At 40.0% G+C, this 14,427-nt stretch overlaps 2 protein-coding genes across 2 annotated transcripts; both read left to right on the top strand.

Moving 5' to 3' along the window:
• The first annotated feature begins 2,534 nt into the window (after positions 1-2,534).
• LOC112558719 (structure-specific endonuclease subunit SLX4-like) lies at positions 2,535-7,627 on the top strand. The gene is made up of 6 exons (XM_025229323.1): positions 2,535-2,667; positions 4,076-4,185; positions 5,363-5,737; positions 6,093-6,218; positions 6,334-6,421; positions 7,201-7,627. Exons 1-6 carry the CDS (start codon positions 2,568-2,570, stop codon positions 7,593-7,595), a joined length of 1,194 nt encoding a protein of 397 aa, XP_025085108.1. The 5' UTR covers positions 2,535-2,567; the 3' UTR covers positions 7,596-7,627.
• Positions 7,628-8,159: 532 nt separating this feature from the next.
• LOC112559694 (structure-specific endonuclease subunit SLX4-like) lies at positions 8,160-12,797 on the top strand. Its single transcript, XM_025231027.1, has 4 exons — positions 8,160-8,237; positions 10,620-10,703; positions 10,890-10,979; positions 11,712-12,797. Exons 1-4 carry the CDS (start codon positions 8,160-8,162, stop codon positions 11,796-11,798), a joined length of 339 nt encoding a protein of 112 aa, XP_025086812.1. The 3' UTR covers positions 11,799-12,797.
• The last annotated feature ends 1,630 nt before the right edge of the window (positions 12,798-14,427 follow it).

The following is a 14,427-nucleotide window of genomic DNA, read 5'->3' as shown; positions in this document are numbered from 1 at the left end:
ACATCAATAGCAAATTCTGAAAGTAAGATTTTAAAAGTTTTATTTTCTTTACACTCTCTCTCATACATGCAAAAACATGTTCTGATATATGACAAATGTATTTTACAGTGAGTTTGCTAAAGGGGTTGATTAAGGGTAACTTTGTATGAATCACAAGTTATTGAAATTATCGAAAAGGGTATTTTGCACACCAGACACATGCTAGCTCACTGTCAGGAACTTTTTGGTGGTTAAAGAGCTAGTCTCCTATGGTCATGTCATCTGGTAGTCTTGAAGAAAGAGAACTTACTCCAAACATTTTATTTTTACATATTTTTCAGTTGGTGCAGGATGGTTCAGGAATAGCCAATCTTTCAGCCTGGTCTTCTGATAGTGTCCTAGCCTTATTGAGGTATCTCTATGGTGGTCTGACAAACATTGAGGACAGACTCCTTGCTTCCACATTAGACCTTGCTGAAAGGTACAAGTTTATGAAGCTATTGCTGCCAATAAATGTTTTTCTTTCCTAAAACAGTTTGCTTCATTGTTATTTACCTAATCTTAACCTAGTAAGTAGGATTATTTTTTTAAACATTAAACTTTATTGCCCCTCACAAAGTGTAATAGAACATATGTTTTTGAGGCTTCATATGTAAAGACATTGGGTATGCTTCCTTGTTTGCAGACTGGATGTGATGGGACTCAGAGATGTTTGTCAGAAGAGACTGTGGAGGAGCCAGCAAATGGTTGACATTTGTCAGGATCTTGGTTATCCCATTGAGCATAGTGGAAGAGTGCAGAGAGATGACAACAGTGTGCAAAAGATGAAGAAGTTGGTGTAAAAGATACAAAGTTTGTTATCAGAGATTGCAAAATTTTGCTTAATGAAAGATCTCAAATCTCTAACCATGAAACTAACTTTAAAAAGGAAAAACTTTCCTGAAAAATGATAAGCCTCTCATTAAAGAAGATAAACATCTTACCAACAAAAATAAATCTCCCATCGAGGAGGATAAAACTGTCATCAGAAAAGGCTTTGTTCTCAGCAAAACCCAAACACCCCTAAAAGAAGACAGCTACCCCCTGAAAGAAGGCAGATGTACACCAAAAGAAGTAGAAACTACAGTGAAAGAGAGGACCAAACAGGATAGAACTGAGCTATATCCTAGTGGAGACACTACTATGCTCCTAAGATCTAACAAAAATAGCTCCCACAGTGCCATAGTTTCCCCTGTAAGCGAAATGAATAGTTGCAGTGCTTCTGAAAGTGTGAAAACAATATCTGGGAGTTATTTTGAAACAATTGAGCCTCTAAGAACTCTACACAATGAAGAACTCGACAGTGATAATGACGACGATGCTCATCTTCTTGTGTTGAGGGAAGAGGACAGTTTCAGTAGGGGTAGTTCTTTGAGAGGCCCTACAGCAAATTTAACAAGAGATGTTACACCACCAAGTGATTGTCAGAAACACTGCAGCAATCACTCATCACCAGCTGCAACAAGTAATGTCAAAAACTTGCACAGTTCTGAGACATTCTGTTATTCAGAAAGCAAAGATGTGGAGAGAATTGAAATAAGTGATGATGACCTTTTTAGTGATGAAGACAGTGATGTCTCAGTTCTCCCAAGCACACCTCAAGTAAGTTTAGGAAAAGCAGCTGTTTGGAGAGAGAAGACTCTTGTCACCAATAGCAGCACTTGTGTGACATCATATAACCGACCTCTCTCTCAGTCCCCGTAAAGAGAGGGAAGATAAGTGAGAGCACATTCAATAACCAACCTCTTCCTCAATCCCCTTTGAACAGAGGGAAGGCGAGTGAGAGCATTCTAAAGTCACCAGCAAAGCACAGCTTTGAAAAGCGTAAGCATTCACCAGATCATTGGCTGACAGATGATGATGAACAGTCTGTGAACTTCTCGAAATTCAGTAATTTGTCAAAGAGGCAAAGAACTTCAAACAGTGGTACCTGTCATGAGAGTGAAGCAGAAGGCAGAGTCCTGAAAAACAAAGTCTTTAGGGAAGAGAGAATACAGCCATCAGACTTTGAAAACCTTAACAGGAATGTTCTTCACACTGAATGCTCAACCTCCTTAAAATCTGCCACAGGCCTGCAGCATTCCACACAACCCTCCACAGATGATGCAAGCAAGCAAGACAGTATAAATTTGGATTCAGATGCTTTGCAGTATAATGAGGGTCCAACATTAGAAAAGAGTCCAAAATCTCATTGTGTTGCAACATTGTTCCCTCAAAAGAAGGGTAGGGCTGAAAAGTTACTTGAAGTGTCTGACAGACTTGCATCCACAAGCTGTGATTTTTCTAGCTGCAGAAAACAGTCAACAAAGCCAGCACTAACTAGTGCTGATATCTGTAGCTCACCTCAAGCCACATATTATCATCACAGCTCCTGTTTAGTCTCACCATTACAAGCACACACCATTTCTGACAACTTTGGAGAGTCCCGAAGACTAAATATCAAAAATGCTTTAGACACTGTGGATGTGGATGAAAAAACTATTGAAAGTGATTCTGATCTGGAGATTGTCGATGGTTGTCCAGGAGAAATTTCATCTCCCAAGTTTCAGATGTCAGGTCAGCCCAAGTATGACCAAACTGAGCCACCACTTGCAGCTCTTGAGCCATCACCTACAACATATAAGCCATCACTTGCAGCATTTGAGCCAGGTGAGAAGTTGACAGGCTTGTGTTTAGCTTAACTACTTTTCAGTCTACAAGTGACTCTGGAAACATTTACGAGCTCTGTAATTCCTAGCATGAGACAGCTTTATTCAAAATTCATACAAATAATGCTTATACTCAGATTTTCTGTCATATCAAGGCATACAGTATAAACATTTCTATACTATGGTAACACAGTAGTAAACATTTTATACATTAGTACTGTACACTAATAATTACATTTGACTGAGTGGCAAATGATAACACTATACACGGAAGAATCCAGCTGTATGGAGGGAAGAGGGGGGGGGGAAAACAAGAGCATGCAAAATCACTTGGTACACAGTCTGAAAATGCAGATAGCTTTACTTTTTTCTGTAGAAGTATTTAACGTTTCCTTCTTAGAAATTTAAAGATAATAATAGGGACTGCTCTCTCAGAAAAGTATTCCTATTCTCAAGCTAAGATCACGTCAGCATCTTAAAGGAAAAGGTCAGTGAAATGGCAAGTTGGGCTTAAATGATAGCTGTAGCAAAAATGATTGCTTGATAAGTACCTTATTATATTGAAGTTTTCTGAAAGCTTCTTCTGGTGTGCTCCCTTGTGGATGCAGAGCAAGCCACAGAGCATGTCCTACAGGAGTATAGGCTTCTCCAGGATTTGAGGGAAGAGATCACGCCGTCACCAGTCCCCCTCAGCACCAAGGAACACAGATCTATGGACACTGCTGGTGATTGCCAGTTTGATCTTGTGAGCAGGCTCCAAATGTGTAGCCAAGACGAATTACAACAGCAATACTGATGTTCTGATTAGTTTCCTCACAAAATTTTGGATTTCAAATAAACGCTTTACTTAGAATTGTGTCTGAAACACAGTTGAACAGTTTACTTGGAAGCATGTCTTAAACACAGAGGTAAAATTTAATTAGAACCTTGTCTAAAACACATTAGTTCTTGCCATTTCACCTGACTTTTTCTTTAAATTTTTCTTTTTTTAATATTCATAAGAGATATCTTTGAAGTATGCTGTCAAGGATCAGTTGTGCAGTAAAGATAGTTTCATTTGATTGTAGTAGAACCTCATTGAACTAGACAGAAAATGATCAGACAACATGAAATAAGCTACATGCTGAAGTCATCAACTCTTTCACAACAATCCACTGTATCATTAAGGGTTAAACTCAGTCAAAAACAAATGTTATAAAGAACTCAACACTTGTTTCTGAACAGTACTTCTAAGTTTAAATTAGACTGTAAAAGAATCAAAAGCCCAAAGGAAGATCCAAGTCTCACTTCATCGTCAGAATGATAAATATTGTCTGATGCTTGATTTAAGTATGCCTAAAGGTGTGTCATTGGTTTCTGGTTGACCTGAGCCAGCTCGTGTTTGCTGATCTTTCTGACCTTGTACTCAGACAGCTATAGCATGCCTGATGATGGTGTTTGGGAGGGATTTGATGATGTGGAGATGCACAGTCCTGACCTTGAAGTCATCGGCAGTGTTCTGGATTCCTTAGAGAACAAGGTAACAAGCTGCTAACATATCTTTCTGTAACTCTAAGACCTACTAAACTGTGATCATCTCATGTCACTTCACTCACATTGTGATTAGAAATTAATGATTAAAATAACTATGTTGCCAAAAAGAAGTAGACATCTGCAAAAGGCTTCGAATTGACTGCACATCACACACATTAGGCCTAGTAGAACATTAAAATGACATGATCCATGGTGTTAGTCGTTGAAGAAACAACACCTTTATGACCTGTAGATTTTAACTGTAGTAGATCAACATATTGGTCTATAAAGAAGATTTCATTCTGCAGATCAAAGACAAAGTCTTCCGTTAACTGCAATGAGAGAGCCGAAGGTTTTCATCTTTATTTTGTATTTTGGTGTTTGTTAAGCATGGTGAGCCTGGCTTTGGCTGGGGAGCTGAGCTGTACAAGCTCACTGATTATTATTATTCATCACACATCATCAGACCTGGTAGAACATTAAAATGACTTTATACACCACACCATAAACATCAGGCCTAGCATAAAATTAAAATGGCATGATGCATCAAACCATGAACATCAGACTTAGGATAAAATTAAAATATTATACATCACACATGCAGTCCTGCTGCTTCCTTGTTGTCTACCAGTCATACGTCTCAGTAGCTTCTAGAAGGTGGAGACATGAACAGCCAAGTAGTTAAAGCTCTGACTCCTGTTACCACTCCTGGGGTGGGCATCATGAGTTGCAGCAAATATGGTGGAGTTGTTAAAGCACTGGCATCTGAATCTGGAAGTGTGCGACAAACTTTTCCCCAGCTGACCCAGGAAGTCAGGGTTTTCCCCAGCTGTCAGGAAGGGGCATGCAATTCCTTAAAGGGTTGGGGAAGGCAAAGCAGCCGCAGTAGATAAGCACCAAGACACACACGTGTGCAAAATGTTTCTGACACCTCACTCCCCAATGACTTAAAAAGGTTAGAGGAAGGCCCTCCTCCCCCCTCCTTTGTTAATTTACTCTGTTTGACCAATGCAATCCAGGACTTAGTAGAATATTTTGGCACACTCAGACAAGAAGACTAGAAATGAATAAAAACAGAATTTAGAAAACACAAACTTCATTTATGCTTAACATGTATCTAAAATATCTTCATTGAAGAAAAGCTTGCACTATGCCACACTACAAATCCTGTCCTGTGTTTAAAGGATAATGCAATGGACTGCTTGGTAAGAAGTGGGCCAGTGAAGATGGCAGACACACTTCTGAAGTCTGTCATGTCATCTGTGAAGATAGTGGACTCACCTGTGCTAAAGCATCACCAGAACCAACTCAGCAGACCAGACATTGAGTACAATCATTACGGGGCATTACTCGATAGTTCTGTTAGGGAAAGATGCTCCTCACCAGAAAATGTGTGTGGATTATTGCCAGATCTGCACACAAGAATGGGAGGGTTTATGACAGATGCTGATGTTGCAGCATATGATAACAGCTTTTTGTGGTCTGAGGAAAATGCTCCCGAACTCATCATCAGTAAGGAAATCTTGCCTGCGTTTCAATGTTCACAGAAGACTGTCAAGGTAACAGGTTGTGCACATGCTCATTTTTTAACAAAATTAAAGCCAGCACATCAAACTCACCCTAACATAAACAAATGCACTAATTGCCTAAGCTGTTTCAGTTCATCAGAAGTCAAAATGCATTTAAGTTGAATAGGATATATATGTGTGTGTGTGTTTGTAAAGGCATGTGAATATAAAACATAAAACTTGTCATAAAACATAAAAGGTTTACTGGCTATAAAAACAGCAATGGAGTTTAAGGGAAAGTCATAGGTAGAAAATGGAAAGAGAATTGTCACTGAAGTAAATGTGTGTCAGTGGCATCCCAAGAAAGAAGATATAAATGTTTGCATCAGGATTGTTGTATCTTTAGTCTTCCCATGGCCTCCCTCCAAAAACTCCATCACAGAGGCTGAAGAAAGGTCAGCATGTGTTGGTGCCACCATCACCATTTACTCCAATGCCAGACTACGATCGCATGACCACACCACAGCTCAAGGTATGTGTTTAATGTCTGTCCTAATTCTTACTTGAGCATTATCTGTGTTTGAGTTTGCATCGCAGACAGGAGACCTGATATATTGTTTTGATGATCATGCTGCTGCTGTGTGCAGGCAGAAGTACAGAAGTTTGGTGTGCGTCCTCTTGGCAAAAGGAAAATGAAGTGCCTGTTAAAAGATATCTATGAAAAGACTCATCAGTGTAAGTATGAGTAGACTGTCCCCATTGCCTGTCATTGTAATGCCACTATGTTATATGTAGGTATAAGCAGACTGTCACCACTAAGTGCCATTCTAGTTTGACATTGTTTACATAAGTGCCAGAGTGAGTGTGTATATAACCTGGTATTCAAAACCTCTCATGTCTTGCAGCCTAAAGTATATCAAATGGGAAGTTAGCTTATATAGCAACTTATTGTTTACTTACAACGTCAAGTGTGCATGTGAAGCCTACAGACTGCATGTGCAACTTTTTGGCACTCATGAGTGGGTGGCTTTTGCCAAAATACATGGCAGTCACCCAACAGCCACACGTTTTCTGATCTGGCACTGTACAGGCCGAATGTTTACTAGGATCAAGAAAAGCCGAATGTTGTGGGAATGGGAAGGCTTTATTAGTTACAAATGTCCAGAAAAAGTGCAAAGGTTGCTAAACAGCATGCAGAGGACAGATGTGGGAAAGACAGAGACAAGTGTGTAAAGGTTCAATATAAAGTGTGTAAAGAATGCTTTAAAGAGGCAACTAAAATGTCATGGTCAGTTTTTGCTTTTCTGTTACATTTCCTAGAAATTTTAAGTAACTTATTTAATAATAGTACGAGTTTGACAATGGATGTCTGGATAGGAGTATATGTTGGGCTCTGAATATGAGCGTATGTCAGTATGTGAATGTGAGCCTGAGAATGTCCATGTGTGAATGTGAGTATATGAGCAATCGTGTTTGTCTTTCCATCTGCCAGTGATGTTTCTGTCTTATGGCAGATGAAACAGACTCTGAGTTAGATGAAGCTGATTTAGTAGCAGACTTGGGGACAGAGACCAACAAGCCAGGTACATGCAGTCAGCCCCTTCACAGGTTGAGCAACCCAGATGCAAGACCACTTCAAAAAGCTTCACATAGAAAGACAAAAAGTCGGCCACTGAAGACCAAGTCAACAGGCAAAAGAAGAGGTGTTGATGGAGAGCGGCACACACTGGCTGAAACAATGGAGACTGAAGAAGTTGCCATTGTCAGGCATAGGCATTCTTCAGGGCAGACAGCTAAATCTCCAATGAAGCGAGGAGTTGTGCCTGTGGCAGGTGAAAGGGAGAGGGCACTGTCTGAGTGCAGCCGTTCTCCTGACAAGTACTCGCTGTCATCTTCACAGGCTTTCTGATGTCAGGTAGCAGTTTCCTCCCAGCCTCATTGTTTTGTGTGTTTGTGTGTGAGCATCCTGTAATGCACATATATGGTGTGTATGCAGGAAAGGTACATATCCTTTGTCATTTGTATTCATTAGGGTGGGGGAAGTGTCTCCATGAGAGATGGAGACTGCATGTATTTGTAAGCCCATGCACTTGTACATGTACATGCATAGACAGATTGACTTACCTGTATACATATGTACATGGATGGACAGACTGACACATATCCACATGTACATGCATGGACATATTGACTTACACTTTGGTCTGATTTTGAGCTGGGAAAAGTCATCTGGAGTTGACAAAATTTGTGTCAAATCTTGCTGAACATTTACTTGATGTGAGTGTCACCTGCACTCTACAGCGCCTTTCAGATGAGGAACATAAATAAATCAAAACACAGACAACAATTTAAATCTGAGAAACACAACACAAAACAATTCCTAATTCCCAACCCACAGTTCGATTTCTTCCCAACAATTACAAAGTATTCTCACGTGCTCCAAAAAGTGCAGAGCTCTTTTTCATTTATGTTCATGAAGTGCAGTGAAAGCCAAGATGTGAATGTGTTCGAAGAAGCAGATGATGATGATGATGTTGCTTTAAGCCAGCAGGTAAAATACTGGTTTCAGCAGTATTGCATTTGCTGTTGTAGAAACAAAAAAATACAAGAGGGTAATGTTGCAAGTTAACCTACATGAAGTATTGTTAGACTAAAATAGAATAATATTGGAAGGTAACCTAAATGACAGAAACATCACTCTTCAACAAATTTACTTGTTCCTATTCACCCCCAGTGGCCGCAACCACACCCCACCATCCGACCCGTTTCTGGGTGTCCCTTTCCAGTTGGGAAATGAAGCATTAAAATAGATGGATAATTTTGTAAAGTAACCTAAATAAAGCATTTTAGACTGAAATAGAATAATATTGCAAGGTAACCTAAACGAAGTACTGTTAGACTAAAATAAGGTAATGTTGCAAGACAACTTAAGTAAAGTATTATTAGACTAAAATAAACTGCAAGTAACACTGATCAACAGATGTTTACAAAAGTCATGCTACTGAAATAAAAGTAGTCATTTCTTATCCAGTTTTATGTGTTCAACATGAATATGACAAACAAAATGCAAAATTATTGTGTACATCATGAAATGCATGCTAATAGTAACTAACCTTTGGTTAACGCTTGCAAAAAAATCAAGTCATAGACTACGTCTTAGATTTCTTTGCCTGTCTCTTGTACAGCTGTTTGAGAGCATCTCTGGGGAGTGTCCAGCAGTAGTCAGCCAGTCTGGTCTATGGCTTTCACTAAGTTCTTCATCAAACCTAGTTTGATGTGATGGGGTGATAGCAGGATTTTGTGAGCCTTGACCAGAGCTGGTTGCTAGATATTCTTTTCTCCAACTTGCTACATTTTGTCTACAAGTCCATTCCTTCTGCAAGTAGAGCAATTCCCTTGCTCGGCAATCCCACTCACATAAGAAGCACGCGTATCTTGTATATCCCTTCTTCAGTCCCATTAAAACGGCAACCATCTTCACATCATCACAGAGGTGCCAGCTGTACCTGTTATACTAAATGGAATTCAGTAGCTGCTTAAAGTTATCATAGTCTCTTTCATGTGGACAGCATGCGGAATAGATGGAAGACCGTCTCCATCATGCAAAAGCACAGCCTTAAGATTCAGTTTTAGAAGAGTCTACAAATAGTTTCCATTCTTGTGGGTCAAGAGTGATTTCTAAGGCATTCATGAAACCCTCAATATTGGAACAGAATACCACATTACAGTGTAGGGCTTAACCGTGGTTTAGATGGTCTGCAGCTTAAATATATAGTTATTTATTGTTTATTGATAAAGAAAAGACTAATCTTCTTGAACTACTTCTTTGAAGTTATAAGTCAGCATTTAAATATTTAATCCACGATAGTGCATAGCATCTCAATCATAGACTTTCGAAATGTCAAAATGACAGCTGTCGACACCTGTCTCGAGTGTTTGAGAGGCAATGTTCAAGTCCGTACGATCCATTGTGTCAAAAAATTGGGATCCAAGCATTTTGTGCGGCTTAAGCGAAATCATGGATTACTGTACCATGGCTTAATGGCCATACACTGTACCTTTCCTTTCTGAATAAAAGCTCCAACTGCTGATATGGTGACATCTAGAAGATTCCATTGTTGGAGTCTTGAACCTAGCAACTCTGTCTTGTTCTTGGATAACTCCAAATCCTGAACAAGGTCATTTAGTTCTTCCTGTGTTATTCTGTGTTGGGGTTGATGAAAATCATGCTGACTGACCAGGAGAAAAACAGGTCGGCTCACCCTTGTCCTCATCAGCTGAATCAAGAAAATATTCTGCTGGAGGTTCTGAATAGGAAGTCTCTCACTATGTGGAACTAATCTCAATGCAGACAGAATGCTGGGATAGACTGTTCTTGACTTCTTTTGCTCTGTTAACCATCCGGAACGAGGAGGAACCAAGCAGAAGTAACACTCATTTGTGGTTGCTTGGCTCTCTCCACACCATGGGGACTGCAAACAGCATTGATTGTCTTTTGCCATTCAACCACTGTGAAAGTTGTGTTGCACATGTAGCAAAATGAGGAAAATATAAAAACAAAACTTTCTTGCTAAAATAATATAACATCTGAAATTTCTCCAATTGATCACAACGTAGATGCCAGCAATCACCTCCACTCCATCTCAAAAAAGTACAAAATTTAGAAGAACAAAATCCATAGCTGTCATGTATTTTGTATTAAAAAATTTGCAGTATCTTGGTATGTACATGCATATATATAGAATACGCTTATCAGCATGTTTGTTTACAAAGCACGCAACATATCTGGACCAGTTTTAAATTCAAACTGATATACAAGACTTTGGATGGAGGGATGCTCTGACTATAATCCGCCTTAAGCCTGGTCTTGATAGCGCTGAATATTTTCTTCCTTGTGTCAGCGTGTGTACATGTTTCTGCTTTTATTTTTAAGGTGAGCGCTGCAGATAGAGAGCAGATGATTATGAACTATATCCGAGGCCGGTCAGACCTTTATGAGAAGGTGCTTACATACGAAGTAAGTCTTATTTCCTTATTTATTTAAGCATGTCAGATATTTTTATATCATTCTCAGATGCATTTCTTATACAGTGAAATCTCCATGTTAAGACTTTTAAAACTTGCATTAATGTTTCTGAGAGTGAAAATATTAGTCTTTCAGATACATAGGTTTCAAAAAACTTTTCTATGTAAATGCATCCAGCCTCTAGACTTGGTAGTGCTGAAAGATGACCTGAAGGCTGCCAGCATCCGCTGTGGGCAGCAAAAGCTGATGGACTTGCTCAATGCTAAGGTATCTACTGCTTTGTACTTTTGCTTTCTTGACTAGTTGTAAGGATTCCACATGTCTTAGGACCTGGTTATCATCTAATCTGGCATTAATTTGGCTTTCTACATTTTTCCTTTCTTCACAGATTGGCTATTGGCATGTAACCTGTAATTTTGTCATGTAACCATATAGTCTGTGTAATATTGGTTATTGGCATGTAGCATGTAATATTGGAATGTAGCCATTAGTATTGGTATGTAGCCTGTAATATTGGCCAGGCTACTCTGCTCATCATCTAATGTACATGGGCTCTCTATCCCTGTCACCAGAACAACCACATATGGTCACAGGATCTCTAGTTACTGTGCTATAAAACAGTGGAACAAACTTCTCTTCCATATCTGCCAGTTGCCTGCAAGCAAATCCTTTACGAACATAGTTGTGATTATACTCAACTGACTAGTCCACCTGCTCTTCTTTCTCTGCAGATTTATGACACTCTCCATCATTATTGCTTGTTACCTGATTCTGTTTTGTGTTTTCGATGTTTGTCTTTTATTACTTGTCTGCATAGTTGTTTTTCTTCAGTCCTTCGTATTCTGTCCATGTCTCCTACTTGTCTCAAGACCTGAGAGTATGCTTCTTTGTGAGCGTAATTATGTGCTGTATAAATCACACGTTTATTATTAGTTACGTTTATTATTAGTTACACAAATCAACTGCCCACTGATTGTTGCATTAAATCTCTGCTTCCAGTGCATCACATTTACCAACAAAAATGTGGGCTTGCTGGCAAAGAAACACCCGAGGGAAGTGGAACAAGAGCAAGAAGCCCAGAGCTAAAAACAATTCATGAAATCAACTTTTGATGACTAGCAGCAGCTCTTTGATGGTGGCTGGGGCACCAAACACAGCTGGCCAGAGAAACAGCTTGTGATGCAATATTGTTGTAAACTTTAAAAGGGGTATTTGACTGTGTATGGTGTAGGGGAAATGGGAAAGGGTTTTTCCATGGAGTAGGGAGAATGCTTGCGATGAAATAATGTTGTAAGGCTTGGGAAGGGGTATTTGACTGTGTATATGGGGTAGGGGATATGGGGAAGGGTTTTTCCATGGAGTGGGAAGAAGCTGCAGGAAGTTTGTATGTATGGAGAACTTGCATGTTAAACAGAAGCTTGCTGTATGATATTTTTTAGAATTATCCATAATGCTGGATAGAATGTTGAGTGCAGAAGATGGACAAGGCCCATTGCTATTTGCTTACTATTGTGCACATTGATTTTCTGTCTGTAGTGGCTTTCACTGCCAGAGGTTTCACTGATCCTTTGGTGTTTATTTGCTCTTTTGCTAGAACATGTCATGATTGAATACAGTCTGGTGTTTGGAGACCCAGTGCAGCTTGATGGGTGAAAGTTGTGAGTAGGGGAATTCATGTGTTGAGGTTTGGTGTGTAAACCAGAGTATATGATGATGCCGCAGATGTAATGTACTGTAGACTCAATGCGCTTTACAAACATTTTCTGAATACAAAACACTGAAAGCACACGTGCATTTTGTATCGGTTGAATGTGATACATTGTTCCAAAAGCAGCAAGATGGCGCAGGTGGCATTTGAGATCACTAGTCAATCATTTGAAGTGGTCCATAAAAGAGTTGCGTGGCGCAGACACTGAAGAATAATCTAGAAGACAACAAGTAGCGTAGCTAAAGCACAGATCAAATAGTAGACAAAGAGTAACGCAGACGAAACGAAACAGAAATGTGTCACCCACAAGCCAGTAAGGCGAAAGAACAGATATTTATTGGGGAGAAAGAGCGGGAAAAATAAAAGGAGAAATCTGAGAGGTGACATGACGTTATTGTGTGGGTGATGGATGAGTGAACGTTGCAGATTATTTACCATTACAACTGTCGTGTTGTGCACACACGCACAACCTGTCAGTGGTTTATACATTTCTAACAATTTTCTTTTTAGACCATGATCAAGCATTACATGCACAACGTGGATTTAAAAAAAATCGCCAAAGATAGCATCCATGAATCTGTGACAGCTCAATGGTTGAGGAGGGTTCACAATGCCGCCGGCCTAAACAGATGAAAAAGTTGTTTTTGTAACTACTACTTGAGAAAATTGTCAGATTATGACTGCTGTTGATCAACATCTTGATCCGCTGCCTACAGAGCTGGTACAGGTATCGGTGATGCTAATTTGTTTACACTAAATACTCTGTACAAACATCTGGAAAAACCCAGAGCTCATGTCAGGCTCTTTGCTGATTTTTCTTCTGCTTTTAACACTGTGCTCCCTTTGTGTTTTCTGTGTGTTGCGTGTTTTGTTAGATAGTGAGTTTTGACGAGAGGCAACTTGCTCTGTACGTGTAGGGCTGTGGGGGAATCTTTTTGGCTTGGTGTACCGGTGGGAGATCCTGCATCTTGTAGTGGTAATGTACAACACAAAATGGAGCAATTACAAAGACTGTATCAATCCAACGACTTAAATTGAACGCTACATCCTCCCTCCGACAACTGGAACTCTATCCCTTCCTCCTACAAAGCTTGCAAAAAGGTGGTGGTGATGGTCACCACTCACCAGCCACGTCAGACAACTGCCAGAAGAAAAGAGGACAACGCGAAAGGATGGCCTTGTTGTGACTCGCTAGACCAGAGGTGGCAAGCTACTGTCCAGGATGACTGTGGACCTGTCTGTCAAAATGTGAACTGCACTTATTTTCATATTTGTCAGCCTTAGAAATCGTGAGTCCGTAACATTCTAATACAAAGACAACAAATAACAGGGCTGACATACCTGATGTTATCACCGGGTGCAGCTGCTTTCAAAGGAAAGACTGGTGTTAAAGTTTTATTGTGAGTGAATTCAAATAACTTTACACGATAAGTGAAGGCCATTGTGTTCTCATTTGTTGTCATTCAGTTAATTATCACTGGGTGTGTTGTGTAGTCACGTGACCTGGGTTTTACCGGCCCGCCCCATGGCTTAAAATTCTGAGACCGGCCCGCAAACAGAAAACTTTGTCCGCCCCTGGTCTAGACCCGAGGCGACGACTGCTTAGTGCTCCTCACCACCGGTACAGAAGTACAGTGCGTGCTACTACAATGCAAGAGCAGCGTTCATCATGCAATAACTACAAGCACACAGGCTTTCTTGCAATAAGTACAATCATCAATTAATACACAAAAGTCCTTACGAGTTGTTGAGAAAGTTGTGCAAGGTACTGATGACAGAAAAACACATGGGACTTTGCCAGTCATGCGACGGAGCTTCCACAGCCGCTCTTTATTGGTATTTAGCGCTATTCGTATCAACATATTGTTATTATTAATCCATGGGAGTTACTTTGAGGCAGCTCGCGAGAGGCCGAAGTACCAAGGTAGTGACTGAAGGAGCGACGCCAGTGATTAAGAGGTCACAGTTCATTTCGACCGAAAAACCATATCGCCCCAGCAGGGCCGT

The sequence above is a fragment of the Pomacea canaliculata genome, linkage group LG3 (assembly GCF_003073045.1).
Source record: "Pomacea canaliculata isolate SZHN2017 linkage group LG3, ASM307304v1, whole genome shotgun sequence".
Lineage (NCBI taxonomy): Eukaryota > Metazoa > Mollusca > Gastropoda > Architaenioglossa > Ampullariidae > Pomacea > Pomacea canaliculata.
The sequence above is the reverse complement of the archived record's forward strand: the minus strand, read 5'-3'. Positions and strand labels throughout refer to the sequence as shown.

Excerpts from the sequence above, each read along its gene's own strand:
- LOC112558719 (XM_025229323.1), top strand. The coding sequence starts at position 2,568 with ATGTCAGGTCAGCCCAAGTATGACCAAACTGAGCCACCACTTGCAGCT. Across the intron at positions 4,186-5,362 it reads TGGATTCCTTAGAGAACAAG|GATAATGCAATGGACTGCTT; the intron begins GTAACAAGCTGC and ends CTGTGTTTAAAG. Across the intron at positions 6,422-7,200 it reads CTATGAAAAGACTCATCAGT|ATGAAACAGACTCTGAGTTA; the intron begins GTAAGTATGAGT and ends GTCTTATGGCAG.
- LOC112559694 (XM_025231027.1), top strand. The coding sequence starts at position 8,160 with ATGAAGTGCAGTGAAAGCCAAGATGTGAATGTGTTCGAAGAAGCAGAT. Across the intron at positions 10,704-10,889 it reads AGAAGGTGCTTACATACGAA|CCTCTAGACTTGGTAGTGCT; the intron begins GTAAGTCTTATT and ends AAATGCATCCAG. Across the intron at positions 10,980-11,711 it reads TGGACTTGCTCAATGCTAAG|TGCATCACATTTACCAACAA; the intron begins GTATCTACTGCT and ends CTCTGCTTCCAG.